The sequence below is a fragment of the Diuraphis noxia genome, unplaced genomic scaffold (assembly GCF_037042655.1).
Source record: "Diuraphis noxia isolate RWA-SAM2 unplaced genomic scaffold, SU_Dnox_SAM2 contig0001, whole genome shotgun sequence".
In the NCBI taxonomy this organism is placed as follows: Eukaryota; Metazoa; Arthropoda; class Insecta; order Hemiptera; family Aphididae; genus Diuraphis; species Diuraphis noxia.
Window position 1 is genome coordinate 105,801,192 of NW_028301711.1, and position 17,175 is coordinate 105,818,366.

The 17,175-nt window shown below is 31.9% G+C and overlaps 2 protein-coding genes across 2 annotated transcripts; both read right to left on the bottom strand.

The window, feature by feature from the left end:
- Positions 1–6,507: 6,507 nt before the first annotated feature.
- On the bottom strand, positions 6,508–13,172 carry LOC149063136 (uncharacterized). The gene is made up of 3 exons (XM_089215527.1): positions 12,770–13,172; positions 12,517–12,658; positions 6,508–6,526 (listed from the first exon to the last, which is right to left on the bottom strand). Exons 1-3 carry the CDS (start codon positions 13,170–13,172, stop codon positions 6,508–6,510), a joined length of 564 nt encoding a protein of 187 aa, XP_089071653.1.
- A 134-nt stretch (positions 13,173–13,306) lies between these two features.
- Positions 13,307–16,102, bottom strand: LOC149063137 (uncharacterized). Its single transcript, XM_089215528.1, has 4 exons — positions 15,464–16,102; positions 14,760–15,052; positions 13,900–14,459; positions 13,307–13,581 (listed from the first exon to the last, which is right to left on the bottom strand). The coding sequence occupies exons 1-4, from the start codon at positions 16,100–16,102 to the stop codon at positions 13,307–13,309; spliced, it is 1,767 nt and encodes a 588-aa protein (XP_089071654.1).
- Between the last annotated feature and the right edge of the window lie 1,073 nt (positions 16,103–17,175).

Genomic DNA, 17,175 nt, shown 5'->3' on the forward strand with positions numbered 1-17,175 from the left:
TTTTTAAGACAATTTAATTTTAAAAATATTGATTTGGAAACTTGCCAAAAATATTAACATAATATACTTTACTTATGTTTTACTAATATGCAAAAATAGATTAAATCATAATAAATAATGAAATAATGTAATTAATTCAAAGACTCGCAGCGTCTCAAAATCATAGTTTTAAATTAAAACTTTTTATATGGATGTACTATACATATAGTAACATACCTACTGGCTACTACTATTTAAACATTTGTACATTAACATTATATAGAGATACTGCCTATTCTTAATGTTAATTTCATTCTGATTTAGAGTTGGAATATTTTTACATGAACAAGGACATAATATTAAAATTTTAAGATTTGTCATTAACACATTTATCTTATAATTTAAATTAATTTTTTTAGGGCCACTCAGCCTTTGGTGTCAATCATTAAATTTGTTATAATATTTACTTGTTTGAAATTATGAGTAGGTAACATAATAATAATAATAATTTAAGATATACATACCGACTATCGATTTAAAATAATAGACCTTTGAATAACTTGATGATCTTGATGTGTAATTAAATTTGTAAGTCAGATAAATAGAACCAGAACGACAATATTAGTAGGTATTTAGTTGTAGTTTTAACAGAATGACAAATTGAAACGCTAGTAGTTAATACCGATAAATGTAATGATTAACAATATTAAATAAATTACAAGACAATCACTAGTTGGGCACACAACAGTCGACAGTAACCAGTCTACCAAGAAATCGTGTTTCTCGTATCTCGTTGTACATAATTCCTGTATAAATATAAATGATAAGGTCCAGAATTCCCAATACTAAAAACGTAGGTAATTTTATAAATAGAAAAATGTCGTCGTTTATACGGTTTACGGTTTTTATGATATACCGTTTATTTGGTTTTTACGGTATACCGGTATACGGTTTAGACGATATTTCACGGTATACCGTAAATTACGGTTTTTTACGTTATACCGTATATCAAAATAATTTTAAAAGACCGGTATACCGAAATACCGAAAATACCGCCAGCCCTATTAAATAATATAAAACTTGGTTTTAATATTGACGGATTGCCTATATCTAAATGTTCCAATAGTGCTTTTTGGCCTATTTTAATGTCTATTACAAATATACCAATTTTAATTAATAAAGTATTCACCATTGGAATTTATCATAGTGACTCCAAAAAACCATATGATGTCGAAGAGTTTTTAAATCATTTTATCGAAGCAATGTTAAATATTTTACAAAATGGCATTATTATTGATAATAACACCTTTGGATTTTCAATTAGTCAAATAATATGTGATGCACCAGTTAAAGCTTATATTCTTAATGTAAAAGGTCACATGGCTTATTTTGGGTGCAATATGTGTATTGAAGAAGGTGATTTTATTAAGGGAATGACATTTCCTGGTGTAAATGCTCCACGAAGGACAGACGAAAGTTTTCGCAGCAAGACCAATGAAGATTACCATAAAGGATCATCTCCCTTAGAACGTCTACCTATTGATATAATTTCTGTGGGTAGTCTCGACTATATGCATGTGGTATGTCTTGGCGTAGTTAAAAGGTTGATAAGATTTTGGGTAAATGCAAAAAAAAATGGTGAGAATTCCTGAAGAAAAACTAAATTTATTAGATATAAATATAGAAAACGTAAGAAAATTGTTGAAGTACACCAGATACACAGAAGCTAAAGGTAAATAATAATAAGATCGGATATATGTAATAATATAATAATAATATGTATAATTGATACGAATAACTATAGTGCTCCGAGGCGTAATATAAAACAACGACTAATCGTCCTACAGGCTACTACATAGAACGAATATGATGCTAGTAATACAAAATGCCTATTCAGCGTCTGCTGTACTACAGTGTGAATAATTTTACTTATAATCTACATACTATAAGGTGTGTTGTTTACATTCAACACTTCCCCTTAAACAATATACCCTAACTTAGAATTAATATATCTTATTCCCATCATCTCCCTGAGTTCCTGGAATCTTGGTCGTGGAGTTGGCTTAGTCAATATGTCAGCTAACTGCTCCTTGCTTGGCACATACTCCAGAGAAAACATCCCTTCACTGAACTTCTCACGAATGTAATGATAGCGAATATCGATGTGTTTTGTTCGCTTATGGTATTCTGGATTTTTCACTAGTTTGATGGCGCTTTGATTGTCTGCATACAAAACAGGTGTATCTCCCTGTGGCTCCAGAAGATCACTGATAAGTAGCGTCAACCAAGTGAGTTCCTGTATAGATTGGCTCAGCGCTATGTATTCTTCCACAGTAGTCGAAAGTGCTACCGATTTTTGTCTTTGTGAACACCATGCTACGATTCCATCTCCCATCATGAAAATGAATCCTGATGTTGATCGTCTCGTTGTTGTGTCACCAGCATAGTCTGCATCACTATATCCACGCAACTTTGGTGTTACACTAGAATCATAAATTAAACCATAATTAAATGTTCCCTTTAAATATTTAAATATACGTTTCACCGCATTCCAATGAATTGTCAGAGGCTTTTCTAGATAACGACTGACAAGATTTACTGCAAAAGTTATATCAGGCCTTGTTATTTGGCTTAGATACAACAAACTTCCAACTGCTTCTCTGTATGGAACTTCCCCTGCTTCCAATGATCCTGACAAATTTGGATCTAATGAGTGTTGTGGATCTGTGGGAATATGCAGGACTTTGGTTTCTTCCATATTGAACCTCTCTAAAATGCGCTTGCAATATGAAGATTGGTGTATGAAAATTGAACCATCAGGTCTCTGATCAATTTCAATACCCAAGAAATGATCAAGTTCACCTTCCTTCGTCTCGAAGTTGTCCTTTAGATACTTCACCATTATGTCCACCAGCTGGTTATTTGTTGCTGCGATTAGTCCATCGTCTACAAAAATAGCGACAATTAGTAATTGATTGTTTTTATTACTTACGAATACACAAGGATCTGCTTTTGTTTCCTTTAGGTCAAAGTTCATCAGCATATTTTTGAACATTTTGTTCCAGCACCTGGGTGCCTGTTTCAACCCATATAGGCTCCGTTGAATTTTGCATACTAACTGTGTTCCATCTTCGTAACCTTTAGGCTGTTTCATATAAATGTCTTCTTCAAGATCTCCATATAAGAATGCTGTTTTAATGTCAAATTGTCTGAGTACTAATTTTCTGGCTGCTGCTATCGCAAGTATTACTCGAATAGAATCATATTTCACTACTGGGCTGAACGTTTCTTGAAAATCTATTCCATGAACTTGCGCAGATCCCTTTATTACTAATCTTGCTTTGTACCGATCGACATCTCCGTTCGCTTTGTATTTAGTCTTGTATATCCAACCATTATTTATAGGTTTTTTATTTTGAGGCAAGTCCACAAGTGTCCATGTTTTATTTTTATTCAATGACAACATTTCATCGTTCATTGCTGCCTTCCAATCATCTGAATTGTCACCTGTCATAGCGTCTTCGTATGTAACTGGATCATTACATTCTGAAAATAATGCATCTTTATACCTTATAGGTTTATTGAGTTTTCCTCTGTCTCTGAGTGTCATTCTTGTTTGCTCTTCAGCTCCTATTGGTATCTGTTCATCATCATCCAACTTTTCTTCGTCGTCGTTGTTGTCTTCCTCATCTCCAGCTTCACCTTCCGAATTTATTTCTTCCTCTTCTTCTTTTTCTTCTTTATTTATGATTTTTACTTGTGTAGCTGTAGATGGACTTGTTGACTCTTTGAATATTACATCTCTGCTTATTGAAATTTCTCTTCCATCAATGCATATACGATATCCTTTGGTTTCTTCTGAGTATCCAACGAATATACCTTTTCTACCCTTTTGATCCCATTTTCTTCGTTTTTCTTTTGGTATATGTGGTATATACTTCGCTACCAAAAATTTTCAGATGATTTATATGTGGTGTTTTATTGAACCATAATTCATAAGGTGTTTTTCCTTCTCGATCTGTGTTACCTGTACGATTTATTGTATACACGACTGTATTCACTGCTTCTGCCCAAAGTGCCTTGGATAGATTTTTGCTATATAACATAGTTCTGGCCGCTTCTACAATTGTTCGCATTGATCTTTCCGCCTTTCCATTTTGCTGGGGTGTGTATGGTACACTCGTCTCATGTTTTATTCCAAATTTATCCAATAAGGCTTTTACTTCAGTATTTTTATATTCCAGACCACAATCACTTCTTAAAGTAATTACTGAAATATTTAACTGATTTTTGACTGTATTTAAAACTAGTTCAAATTTATTTTTAACTTCTGATTTTTGGCTCATAAAATACACATATGTATATTTAGAATAATCATCCTTGAATATAACAAAATACCGTTTACCTCCAAGTGAATTTTCCTCCATAGGGCCACAGACATCACTGTGAATTAATTGACCTGGTTTTGTAGTTTTTGTATTGCTCAGTGTAAATGGCTCTCTGTGTTGTTTACCATAAATGCAAGCTTCGCAGAAAAATTTGTTTTTCGTTTCTGTAAATGGAATCCGCATATGTTTCAAGTAGCTCCGAACATATTGGACATTCTGATGACTCAACATTTCATGCCACTGTAGTAATGTGAGAGTTTTAACTGCAATATTTGCTTGTTCAGCTTCTTGCACTGACTTTGTCTTCAGAGCCATTGAAAACATTTTATTCTCACGAACTCCAATAGCAACTATTTAATTATCCCTTTTAAATGTACATCCATCGCTGTCTGTCATCATTTTTATACCTTTGTCAAGGCACGCTCCACACGAAAACAAATTTACTTTAAGATCAGGTACATGTAAAACGTTTGACAAATGACTGTCAACCCATTTATTACCGATTTTCGCTTGAACATTTATATTTCCTTTGCCAATTGCCATGATATGTTTGCCATCACCAATACGTACTGGTAACTGAACTTCAAATGACTCATAGTTACTGAACCATTCTCTTCTGCTAGTCATGTGATCGCTAGCACCTGAATCCACATACCATTTTTCTGACTCACTGATTTTGATGTCCTTTGATTGTACACCAACCAACGCATTTCCTGAGTTGCTCTTATTTCTTTCTTTTTGTTCTTTTAAGAAAATCCGGCATTCACGTCTCCAATGCCCTGGTTTTTTACAATGATTACACTTGCCTGGTTTTTAATCATTGTTCCATTGATTTTCAGAATTGCCAATTTTCGTACGTTTTTCTTTATTTGTTCCAAATGATTTCTTTGCCGAAAATGCACTACTACTTGCAGTATATCTCTCAGCATCATAACTTTGAGTTTGTCTTGTTTCCTCTACCATGAGTCTAGATGACAAATTAGACAATGTTTTGTCCACATTTGGTATCGAATCCCACGCACTGTAGAAATGTTTATAATTTTCTGGCAAAGTCATTAGTATCTTGGTCATAAGCATTGAGTCGGATATTGGTTCACCTAACTGCTTTAATTTTCTACTAAGACTCTCCAATTTCGAAATATGAATCGCCATATTGTCATCTGGGTCTTTAACATAGCTGTAGAACTTTTGTTGAATCAACGTTACACTCGAGTCCGACTTTTGTTCATATACACTAAGCAACTTGCCCCACATTTCCTTAGCCGTGTCACAATTCATTATGTACTGCAGTGGTTGTTCATCCACTGACGTGACTATATACTTTTGAGCCTTGTTGTCCGCTTTTTTATATATTGAATAATCTACACCATACCTTTTTCTTGCATTTTCTTCATTTTCTGAACTTGATTTTGTAAGAGCAGGTTTTTTCGATTTTCCGGTCACAACATCAAATATATCGGCTGCAGTCATTATGACTTTTATTTGGAATTTCCATGTTTCCCAATTGTCATTACCGGTTAGTTTATTAATTTTTATAGATTCGTTTTCCATAATAACAAATTATCTGTACAATGTCTGTACACTATAAATGTAATAATAACAAACACAATTGCTGTGCTTCACACGATCGATGCACTAACACTGCACTGCACTATACTTCGCGAATTATTATTGCTGTACACTGTCTGTACACAAACACGCGATTCGTAAATCAATAATTATTGTATCAATCATACACGTCTTTATTATAATTACCTTACTATACTGGGCCCATAACCTGTTGAAGTACACCAGATACACAGAAGCTAAAGGTAAATAATAATAAGATCGGATATATGTAACAATATAATAATAATATGTATAATTGATACGAATAACTATAGTGCTCCGAGGCGTAATATAAAACAACGACTAATCGTCCTACAGGCTACTACATAGAACGATTATGATGCTAGTAATACAAAATGCCTATTCAGCGTCTGCTGTACTACAGTGTGAATAATTTTACTTATAATCTACATACTATAGGGTGTGTTGTTTACATTCAACAAAAATATTATCCATCAGATTTTTCTAGATTACCAAGATCTTTTCAAGAATTTGAAAACTTTAAGGCCACAGAGCTCTGTGCCCTACTTCTTTATACTGGGCCATTTCTCCTGAAAGATAAAAAAAAAAAAAACAGTATAAACATTTTATGCTATTGCATACTTCAATACGCTTATTGGTGGCTCAGGATACTCATATACTATATAATGACAAGGCTACATCTCTAATAAAACAATTTATTAGTGATTATATCATAATTTATGGTCCAGAATGTATATCATATAATGTGCATAATTTAATACGTTTGCCAGAGTGTGCTAAAATGCATGGGCCTTTAGACAAGTTTAGTGCTTTTAAATATGAAAACCATTTGCAAGAAATAATAAATAAAAATAAAAAAAACAAGATTCCCATTGCAAGAAGCATATAATAGGATAATTGAAAAACACCATCTATCGAATAATTGTACATTTGGCATTGATACATCTTCAGCATCCCCGGTTTTTAAATATGAAATTTATTATGATGTTTATAGACAATCTATAATAAATCCCGCCATAAAAATGTTTAAACAATTGAGTATTAATAATGTTTTACTTAATTCTGATAAAATTAAAGATCAATATGTAATGCTATCTTGTAATAAAATTGCTAGGATATTACAAATTATTCAAAATGAAGATAATAGTATTGCATTGAATATTTGTATATTTAACAACATGTCACTTTTTTATAATGACCCATTACCATCAAATGTTTTAGGTTTATTTTATGTGGATACATCAAGTGTATCAAGACCTACCTATACAGACTTTTCTTCAGTTCTTTATAAATGTTTTTTTATAAAAATATCTGAAAATAAAGCAATACTTATGTCAATGATACATTCACATGCATCTGAGCATTCTTCAGAACAATAATATATGTTAATATATCTATTAAAATGGTGTATGTTTTATTATTATTATTATCATTATTAAAACTTTGCCCAACAAATTGTACTTATTTTTATTTTGTAATAACTTATAAAAGCAGCAGTATACTAAAAAGATTTTTATATTAAAACTTTGTGTAATTTTGATAACTCAAAACAAACTATATATATATATATTTTTTTTTTAAGTATAAATACCTACAATATATTATGATGCAAGATAATTTATTGATTATTTATGTATGTATGTGTGATAGCATTTTGGCATTTTGCACATATGTTTTATCTTAACCCATTACCTGTGTGAATCATTTTATTATTATTATTAAATTTATTTGATTACTTATGTGAAATAACATTTTGAACAAAGTTTTATTTTATTTTGTATTATAACAAGATTTTGGTTTTTAAACATGTATACCAATTATAATATGACAATAATTTTATTATAATAATAATATTATTTATTATTATTATTATTATTATCTATACTATTATATAAAATTGTAAGGGGTTTTCTTAGACCGCGCTAACCGAGAAAACTACTGAACCGATTTGGCTGAAATTTTTTTTGGCTGAAACCCCACACTCCGTTGAAGGTTTTAGTACCACTTTTGTCAGTAAAAAAAAGTATAAAGTTCATAAAAAATCAAAAACAGAATCACAGTAGTGGCACCCTCTTTCGGCCAAAATATATACTAAATATTTTTAGTTGTTATGGTTCTATAGGTTGCAGATCCAAAGATGATGATTTGTTCTTATATAAAATGGAAACATATGGTAAACTTATTGTATGACATATAGTTACTATTGGTTACTGATTCATAGAAACCGAATATTATGTTTGTTTTTTTTTTTTTCATATTATTATTATTACAAACGTTCCATAAATCTTTTTGTTAAATAGTTTGTGCTTAGTTTGATAAAATATACTTATTTTTACTTATCATGCCGAGAGCGTCAAGAGTACGCATTGGAAGAAGAACTGCCAATGCAACTCGAATATATAACAGAATTCAACAAGATACCAGTACGTTCTCAAACACTTGCACAGGAGCAACGTAACGCTTGAGTATGAAATCAGCGTTTAATTATCAATCCAAGATTGATTATTTAAATATCAAAGCGCTTCAAATAGAACCAATGAATATATTATGTCTTAAGTGCCATGCAAAAAAATGAAAAGATGAAACCCATGGACTTTGCTACGCTGACGGTAAAGTTGTTTTACACCAATTTGAGGATCTTCCAGACTTAATAAAAAGTTTAATTGATAATTCTCACCCTCTATCAAAAAATTTCCTTGATAATTTTAAACGGTATAATACTCTGTTTCAGATGACATCGTTTGGAGCAAACGAAATAGCTTAAGGGAACTTCATGCCCACTTTTAAAATTCAGGGTCAAGTGCATCATTTAATAGATAGTTTATTACCCGAAATTAGAAATAATGCTAAATTTTTACAAATATATTTTATGCCAGAGTCGGATCAAATATCAATTCGAACATTATTACAAAACATTATTCAGCCAATTCGCCATAGATATGTTTGCAAAAATGATTTCTGAAAGACTACCCTTTCGTCACCATCAAAAACAACTACGTGCGGATGATTAGGTTCACCTCCGAGATGATGTTAACAATGATGCAAATATTAATGCTAATAACGTGGGGCAACAAGTAATTCTTCCCTCCTCTTTTGGAGGAAAATAACTGGCTCCCCACGTTACATGCATGAAAAAAATCAGGATGCCATAACTTATGCTCGTAAATTTGGCCGTCCAGATTTATTTATTACTTTCTCATGCAACCCGGAATGGCCGGAAATAAAAAATAAATTATTTCAATACCAAAATTCGTTTGATAGACACGATATAATCTCTAGAGTTTTTCATCTCAAACTAAAAAATTTTATGCATGTATTAAAAAATACATGCATATAAATAAATGTATTTTCGAAGATGTAAATTGTTATGTTTACAGTGGTGTTGCCACACTGCCACATTCTTTTGTGGTTACAAACGAAAATTCAGCCAGATGAAATTGATAAAATTATTTCTGCCGAGAAACCGAACAAAGACAGAGATCTTATACTTTATGAAATAGTATGCAAGAATCTGATCATGGCTAAAGTGACCAGATAATAATTCTATAAAAGCGGGACAAGTATTCAAAAGGAACTATAGAGGCTAAAATTAAAAAAAAGATTTAAAAAAAAAAACATAATTTTACAGTTAAATAATAATATTATATAATAAAATAAGTAATAAAAAAAACAATGTTCTGTGATAACAAGCACGGTTGTCACCTAACCCATTAGCTATAATATAATATAATACTATACAGCCATATAGTTACTATGCATAGTATAGATAGTAAGAACTGTCCAAAATAATCTCATATTATGATCTGATGGAACATAAAATAAACGACATACTCGCCATAATAAGTGAAAATTTTTCACTGAAAATAAGTCAATTAACTATTATTTGGAATCGGGAAAAAGCGGGACGAAAAGTATAAGTCGGTACAGTTTACTGTCCCGCTTTTATCATAATAATATTTAGCGGGACACCAACTTGAAAATCGGTACTGTCCCGCCAAAATCGGGACGTCTGGTCACTTTATTCATAGCCCATGTGGCGAGTTAAATATTAGATCGCCATGTAACATATTAATCAAATCGTGGTAAAATGAGTCGGGGTGAAAAAGTCCTAAGCCTAAAAAGTCCAAATTAAAAAGGACCAGAGTATATTATATACATAACAATATTTAAAATTGTTTATTAAAAAAAAAAAATGCAATGATTATAAACTATAATTACGTACTTATTAGTATCATCTATATATATCAAAATGGATTTCTGTCTGTTTGTCCTTTATGCATTTCTAAACGGATGAACAAATTGCGACGAAATTTTGTACAAAGATATATTAGACCTATGGGGATAAGATTGGCTGAGTTAAAAAGTGACAGACTTAAATATTATTCTATTGAATATTTAAATTGTCAGACTTTTCTCGATAAAACGAATAAATTTACATAATGATAAACTAAATTGATTATCATTGTAAGTTTATTACTTAGTATATTTTAACCATTATCTATCTATATGTATAAAAAAATACTGCTAGCATGATCACAAGCAACGAATTTAATTAACAGTTTGAGACATTCGAGAGGTAGGATTTTTAACGGGCTACGAAGTGCACGGGTTCAGCTAGTTATTAATATTTTATTATTATTAAGTTTATTTGATTACTCATGTGAAATAACATTTTGGCATTTTGCTCATAAATTTTTTTTTACCCAACACTGTAAACCATTGTATTATCATTATTAAGTTTATTTGATTACTTATGTGGTTATGTGACATAATATTTTGAATGGAGTTTGATTTTATTTTGTTAATTTAATATAATAAAAATATTTTGGTTTTTAAACATGTACCAATTATAATATGACAATAATTTCATTATATATGTTACGGTCAATGATGAAAATTGAATATTTACGTTATTAACCGGTCATTAACGTTAGAAGCCAGTTCGCTAGGTTATTTTCATTAACTACCTGGAAATAACGTCAGTATCCAAGATAATAGGTTATTGTTGTAAATTACAAAATAAAATAAAACAATTTTACCTCGATGACCGAATCTTAACGTTATTAACCATTGACTGTTGGTCAATTACGTACATAACATTAATTACAGACTACACTTATTAATAATTGTCTTATTATTTTTTTATTATTAACTAGCTGAACCCGTGCACTTCGTAGCCCGTTAAAAATCCTACCTCTTGAATGTCTCAAACTGTTAATTAAATTCGTTGCTTGTGATCATGCTAGCAGTATTTATAGCAAACATATCGAACATAGCGAATTGACTGGATAATGTTTTGTAATAATGTTCGAATAGATATTTGATCCGACTCTAACATATAATATATTTGTTAAAATTTAGCATTATTTCCAATCTCGGGTAATAAACTACCTATTAAATGATGCACTTGACCCTGAATTTTAAAATTGGGCATGAAGTTCTCTTCAGCTATTTCGTTTGCTCCAAACGATGTAATTTGAACAGAGTATTATACCATCTAAAATTATCAAGGAAATGTTTTGATAGAGGGTGAGAATTATCAATTATACTTTTAATTAAGTCTGGAAGATCCTCAAATTGGTGTAAAACAACTTTATAGGTTTCTTCTTTCCATTTTTTTGCATGGCACTTAGGACATAATATAATCATTGGTCCTATTTGAAGCGCTTTAATATTTAAATAATCAATCTCGGATTGATAATTAAACGCTGATTTCATACTCAAAGCGTTACGTTGCTCCTGTGCAAGTGTTTGAGAATGTACTGTTGTGATATGTTGTTGAATTCTGTTATACATTCGAGTTGCATAGGCAGTTCTTCTTCCAATGCGTGTTCTTGACGCTCTCGCCATGATAAGTAAAAATAAGTATATTTTATCAAACTAAGCACAAACTATTTAACAAAAAGATTTATGACACATTTATAATAATAATAATATAAAAAAAAACAAACATAGAATTAGGTTTCTATGAATCAGTAACCAATAGTAACTACATGTCATACAATAAGTTTACCATATGTTTCCATTTTATATAAGAACAACTCATCCTCTTTGGATAACAACTAAAAATATTTACTATATTTTTTGGCCCAAAGAGGGTGCTACTACTGTGATTCTGTTTTTGATTTTTTATGAACTTCATACTTTTTTTTTATTGACAAAAGTGGTACTAAAACCTTCAGCGGAGTGATTCGCCCGTGATTGGTTGTTTATTTTGCCTTCGGACCATGATATGTAGAATGTTTTATTCAAATATTATTGTTTATTGTGATCGGCTAGTAAATATAAAAAACGGTTTCTAGCGTTATAAATTATAAAAATAAATACTGATAAAAAAGAAATAATTTATGGTTGATAAAGATTTATTAAAGAAAATTTATTAAAGAAAAAAAAAGAATTAAAATATGAATTTTATAAGACTTCTGAGTATATGATGTTTTTTGTTATATTTCCTGTTGAAATTAAAATCATAAGATGATTCGGGTCTCCAGTTCGAGAAAATGCCACGTATAATTGCCCATGTGAAAAGCACTCTGTACGAAGATCTACGCCAACGTACTTGAATGTTTGACCTTGTGCTTTGTTTATGGTAATGGCAAAAGAAACTTTAACCGGGAATTGAAGCCGTTTGAAAGAAAACGGCAAGTCAGAGGGAATCATGGGAATTCTTGGAATAAATGCAATTTCTCCTTTCGCTGGCCCTGTAAGAATTACGGCTTCTATAATATTATTTCGCAACGATTTTATTTGTAATCTTGTACCGTTACATAAGTTCGGTGGTTGAAGATTACGTAATAATGTAATTGGAGCACCAATTTTTAATTTTAGTTTATGAGGAGGAAATCCCGAAGGAGAAAGAGAATTGAGAAATTCTTGTGGATAATGAATAGCATCATCTGTTGATGTAACTGTATCAATAGATAGATATTCACGTGAGTGTCCATCGAATTTTAGAAGGATGATATCATTAATTTCTTCTGCTGTTACATTTCTTGGAGAGATTATTGCTCTTTCACATAACCACTGATCTGATTTATTGGACAGATTAAAAATGTCTGGATAAACTGTAGAAATCAACTCTAACACGTTATTGACCACCCGTCCAATCGTGTGATTGACAGAAATGTAACCATTTTCATTTTCTAAAGTTCCATTTCCAATTTTCAACAACTGTGCTGGAAAAATATCGTCCCCTCCGCATAAATAAACTCTCATGTTTGTTCGCAAATAAAGTTTTTCAACATAGTTCCATATATAGGAAGATTTTAAGCAAGCATTAACGACATCAGCTCGAGTACCTTTAGGGATTACTGGTAAGGTTTGACGGAAATCACCAGCGAAAACGAATGTTATGCCACCCATAAACTTATTATTACACCTAAGACTTTTAATGTTCGATCAATTGCTTCGATATGTGATCTGTGACTCATTATACACTCATCCCACACAACGAATGAGGTTTTTTGAAGAATTTTTCCATGAGGGCCACTTTTACGAATCGGACAAACGTATTCTGTATCAAATAATACATTTAACGGTAACTTGAAAGCCGAGTGAGCAGTTCTGCCGCCACTAAGGAGAGTTGCTGCTATACCAGATGAAGCTACTGCTAATGCAACTTTACCTGAGGATCTAATTTGAGCCAACAACAAATTAATTAGGAATGTTTTTCCTGTACCACCCGGAGCATCTAAAAAAAAAACTCTTCCTTGATGATTCATTACGCTTTCTGTAATAACATTAAAAGCATATTTTTGATCATTTACTAATTTTGGTAAATTGATTTCTACAAATTCTTGTAATCGGTTATTATCGTAAGAACGCAAAATTGAGAATTCAAAAGGATCAGATGCATTTTCATTTCGAACAGGTGAGTTCATTCCAAATTCAGTTAAATATTTTTCAGACAGAAAAACAACTTTATCTTCTATTTCAATCAAACCTTTATTAAATATTTCATCAGAAAAAGTAAATTGCAAGTCATTTAATCGAGTGCGCTCTGTAAGAAGAATATCTTCACAAAAATCATTTCTGAACTGTTCCCACAAAGATTGAGGTTCAGACGGTTGGCAGAAAACTATGATTATTGCGAATAATTCTCTTAATTTTGAAGGACTTTCTGAAAGAGTTGCCTCCGCTAGAGTATTTTTCCATTGCTCGTCATTTTCTAAAAGCCCAAGAGCAAAACAGGAACCTTTAAAAGTCGCGTGAATGACTCCATCAAAGGCCTTCAAGCTTTCAAATGAAGTAGGGCCTTGTACATAATTTAGTAACAATCTTAAATGGAAGCACTCACTTTGATTTGGGTGAATCGTATAAATTCTACCAATGGCAGTGTCCATTTTTATTCCTGGCCAACCTGGAACATCTTTTCCCCGTCTTCTCTTTAACCAGCCTCTGCTATTATCCCAGGTGTAATAAGAAGGAACTTCATGATAGAACAGTGTTTTCGCAAAATCATCATGTGAACACAGTTCAAAAAATGCAGTTAGTGTCGTTTTTCTTGGATTTTCAATAACTTGATGAAGATTATTATCATTAAAGAAAACACGCTGTCCATTTTCTAGATGAACAGCCAAGTGCTGAACTGTCGGATCTCTATCATGGATTTCAAAATTGAAAATTCTCCAAAACGCTTCAGAAGAACATATGTATCGACCATTCAAAAAATTTGTAATCTCATCGTTTTCACGATTAACAGAAAAAGTAGCTCTATCTGATCCTTTATTAATATATTTACATATGTATTTTATCGCTTTAACCGTATGACAGTATTCTACGTTAATATGCGCATTAAAGCACCTAGATAGCACTGGACAATACGGTACAACCCAACGGTTGTCAACCACGATTTCTGTTTTACCACGAACTTTTAATATTGCAGTATAACCTCCATCATCTGGTGATCTCCGTCGGTAAGTCGGATAACCATCATCTCCAGTTTGAGTATCCTTGACCAATTTGTGAGGGTATTTCTTACTACATTTTCCAATATTCATACATGGCGATCTAATATTTAACTCGCCGCATGGGCCATGAATCATATTCTTGCAAACTATTTCATAAAGTATAGGATCTCTGTCTTTGTTTGGTATCTCGGCAGAAATAATTTTATCAATTTCATCTGGCTGAATTTTCGTTTGTAACCACAAAAGAATGTGGCAGTGTGGCAAACCTCGTTTTTGCCATTCAACACTGTAAACATAAAAATTTACATCTCCGAAAATATATTTATTTTTTAATACATGCATAAACTTTTTTAGTTTGAGATGAAAAACTCTAGAGATTATATCGTGTCTATCAAACGACTTTTGATCTTGAAATAATTCATTTTTTATTTCCGGCCATTCCGGGTTGCATGTAAAAGTAATAAATAAATCTGGACGGCCAGATTTACGAACATAAGTCATGGCATCCTGATTTTTTTCATGCATGTAACGTGGGGAGCCAGTAAAAGAGGAAGGAAGAATTACTTGTTGCCCAACGTTATTAGCATTAATATTTGCATCATTGTTAACAGCATCTCGGAGGTGAACATAATCATCCGCACGTAGTTGTTTTTGATGGTTACGAATAAAGTGTAGTCTTTCAGAAATCAATTTTGCCATCATATCTACGGCGAATTGGCTGAATAATGTATTGTAATAATGTAGATGATTTAGACTTGTTTCTCTAACCATAAACCTATAAGAATAAAATTGCATGCAGGATACAGTTTTGGTTCGATTTTGGTTATTTTCCTGTAATATATTAATGTGATAACCGTCTTCGCCTCTAGTATACATCAATGGATATTGCAGTGCATCATAAGATCTATTCAATTCGGAAACTCGACTCAATTGTCCACTCCGACCGTGCAGAACTATATCTCTGGGACCTTTATCTTCATTAACTAATAATACAGCTACTTCATCGATGGTAGGTGCATTATATTGACCTCTGTGTTCATCTTGAGGAACTCTGTCAGCATGAATAATTAACTTAAAGTTTTGCAACTCATCAAAAGACCTCGACTCCAGATTAGATCTAAAGCTCTGTATGAGGTGATTATTTTCACGCAAAACTGTTTGCAATGATTCAATGAGACCTCTTTTCATATTTGGAATCATATTTGTTCGAATAGATATTTGATCCGACTCTGACATAAAATATATTTGTAAAAATTTAGCATTATTTCTAATTTCGGGTAATAAACTATCTATTAAATGATGCACTTGACCCTGAATTTTAAAAGTGGGCATGAAGTTCCCTTCACTTATTTCGTTTGCTCCAAACGATGTCATTTGAAACAGAGTGTTATACCGTCTAGAATTATCAAAGAAATGTTTTGATAGAGGGTGAGAATTATCAATTAAACTTTTAATTAGGTCTGGAAGATCCTCAAATTGGTGTAAAACAACTTTACCGTCAGCGCAGCAAAGTCCATGGGTTTCATCTTTCCATTTTTTTGCATGGCACTTAGGACATAATATAGTCATTCGTCCAATTTGAAGCGCTTTAATATTTAAATAATCAATCTCAGATTGATAATTAAACGCTGATTTCATACTCAAAGCGTTACGTTGCTCCTGAGCACGTGTTTGAGAACGTTCTGGTGTGTTATTTTGTTGCCTTCTGTTATACATTCGAGATGCATTGGCAGTTCTTCTGCTAATGCGTGCTCTTTGCGCTCTCGGCATGATAATGAATTGGCCACTTACTCAAAATTTGGGTAAGAAAAAAAGGTAAAAAAACTAAGTACAAATTATGCCAGTGTGCTGATGCCAGTGACTGATGTTCTCTTAGATTGTTTACTATAATGTAATATTACAAAAACTTTAGCCACAGCAATGCGTGCCCGGGTCGGCTAGTAATATTATAATATACAAACATGCCCGATAAACCAATAGCAACCACTATATAATACACTACTTATTATTATTTTAATCTGCAACAATAAACTAAATTTTTTATAATTTAGTTTGTTTTTTTCTAGACAGATGGCGCCACTGTTGTATTTTTGACATACAGATTTCCTACATTTCGGGTGGATTTTCATAAAATATTCTTTCATAATAACCTTGTCCTATCAGTAACCAATAGTAACTATATGTCATACAATAAGTTTACCATATGTTTCCATTTTATATAAGAACAACTCATCCTCTTTGGATCTGCAACCTATAGAACCGTAACAACTAAAAATATTTAGTATATTTTTTGGCCGAAAGAGGGCGCC

What these genes read in the sequence shown, in the direction of transcription:
- LOC149063136 (XM_089215527.1), bottom strand. Translation starts at nt 13,172, where the DNA reads ATGAGAGTTTATTTATGCGGAGGGGACGATATTTTTCCAGCACAGTTG. An exon ending in TAAACTAAAATTAAAAATTG is followed by an intron (nt 12,659 to 12,769) that starts GTGCTCCAATTA and finishes TAATTCTTACAG; the next exon opens with GGCCAGCGAAAGGAGAAATT.
- LOC149063137 (XM_089215528.1), bottom strand. Translation starts at nt 16,102, where the DNA reads ATGTCAGAGTCGGATCAAATATCTATTCGAACAAATATGATTCCAAAT. An exon ending in TATTGTCCAGTGCTATCTAG is followed by an intron (nt 14,460 to 14,759) that starts GTGCTTTAATGC and finishes TGAAAATCCAAG; the next exon opens with AAAAACGACACTAACTGCAT. An exon ending in TGATGAAATATTTAATAAAG is followed by an intron (nt 13,582 to 13,899) that starts GTTTGATTGAAA and finishes TTAGATCCTCAG; the next exon opens with GTAAAGTTGCATTAGCAGTA.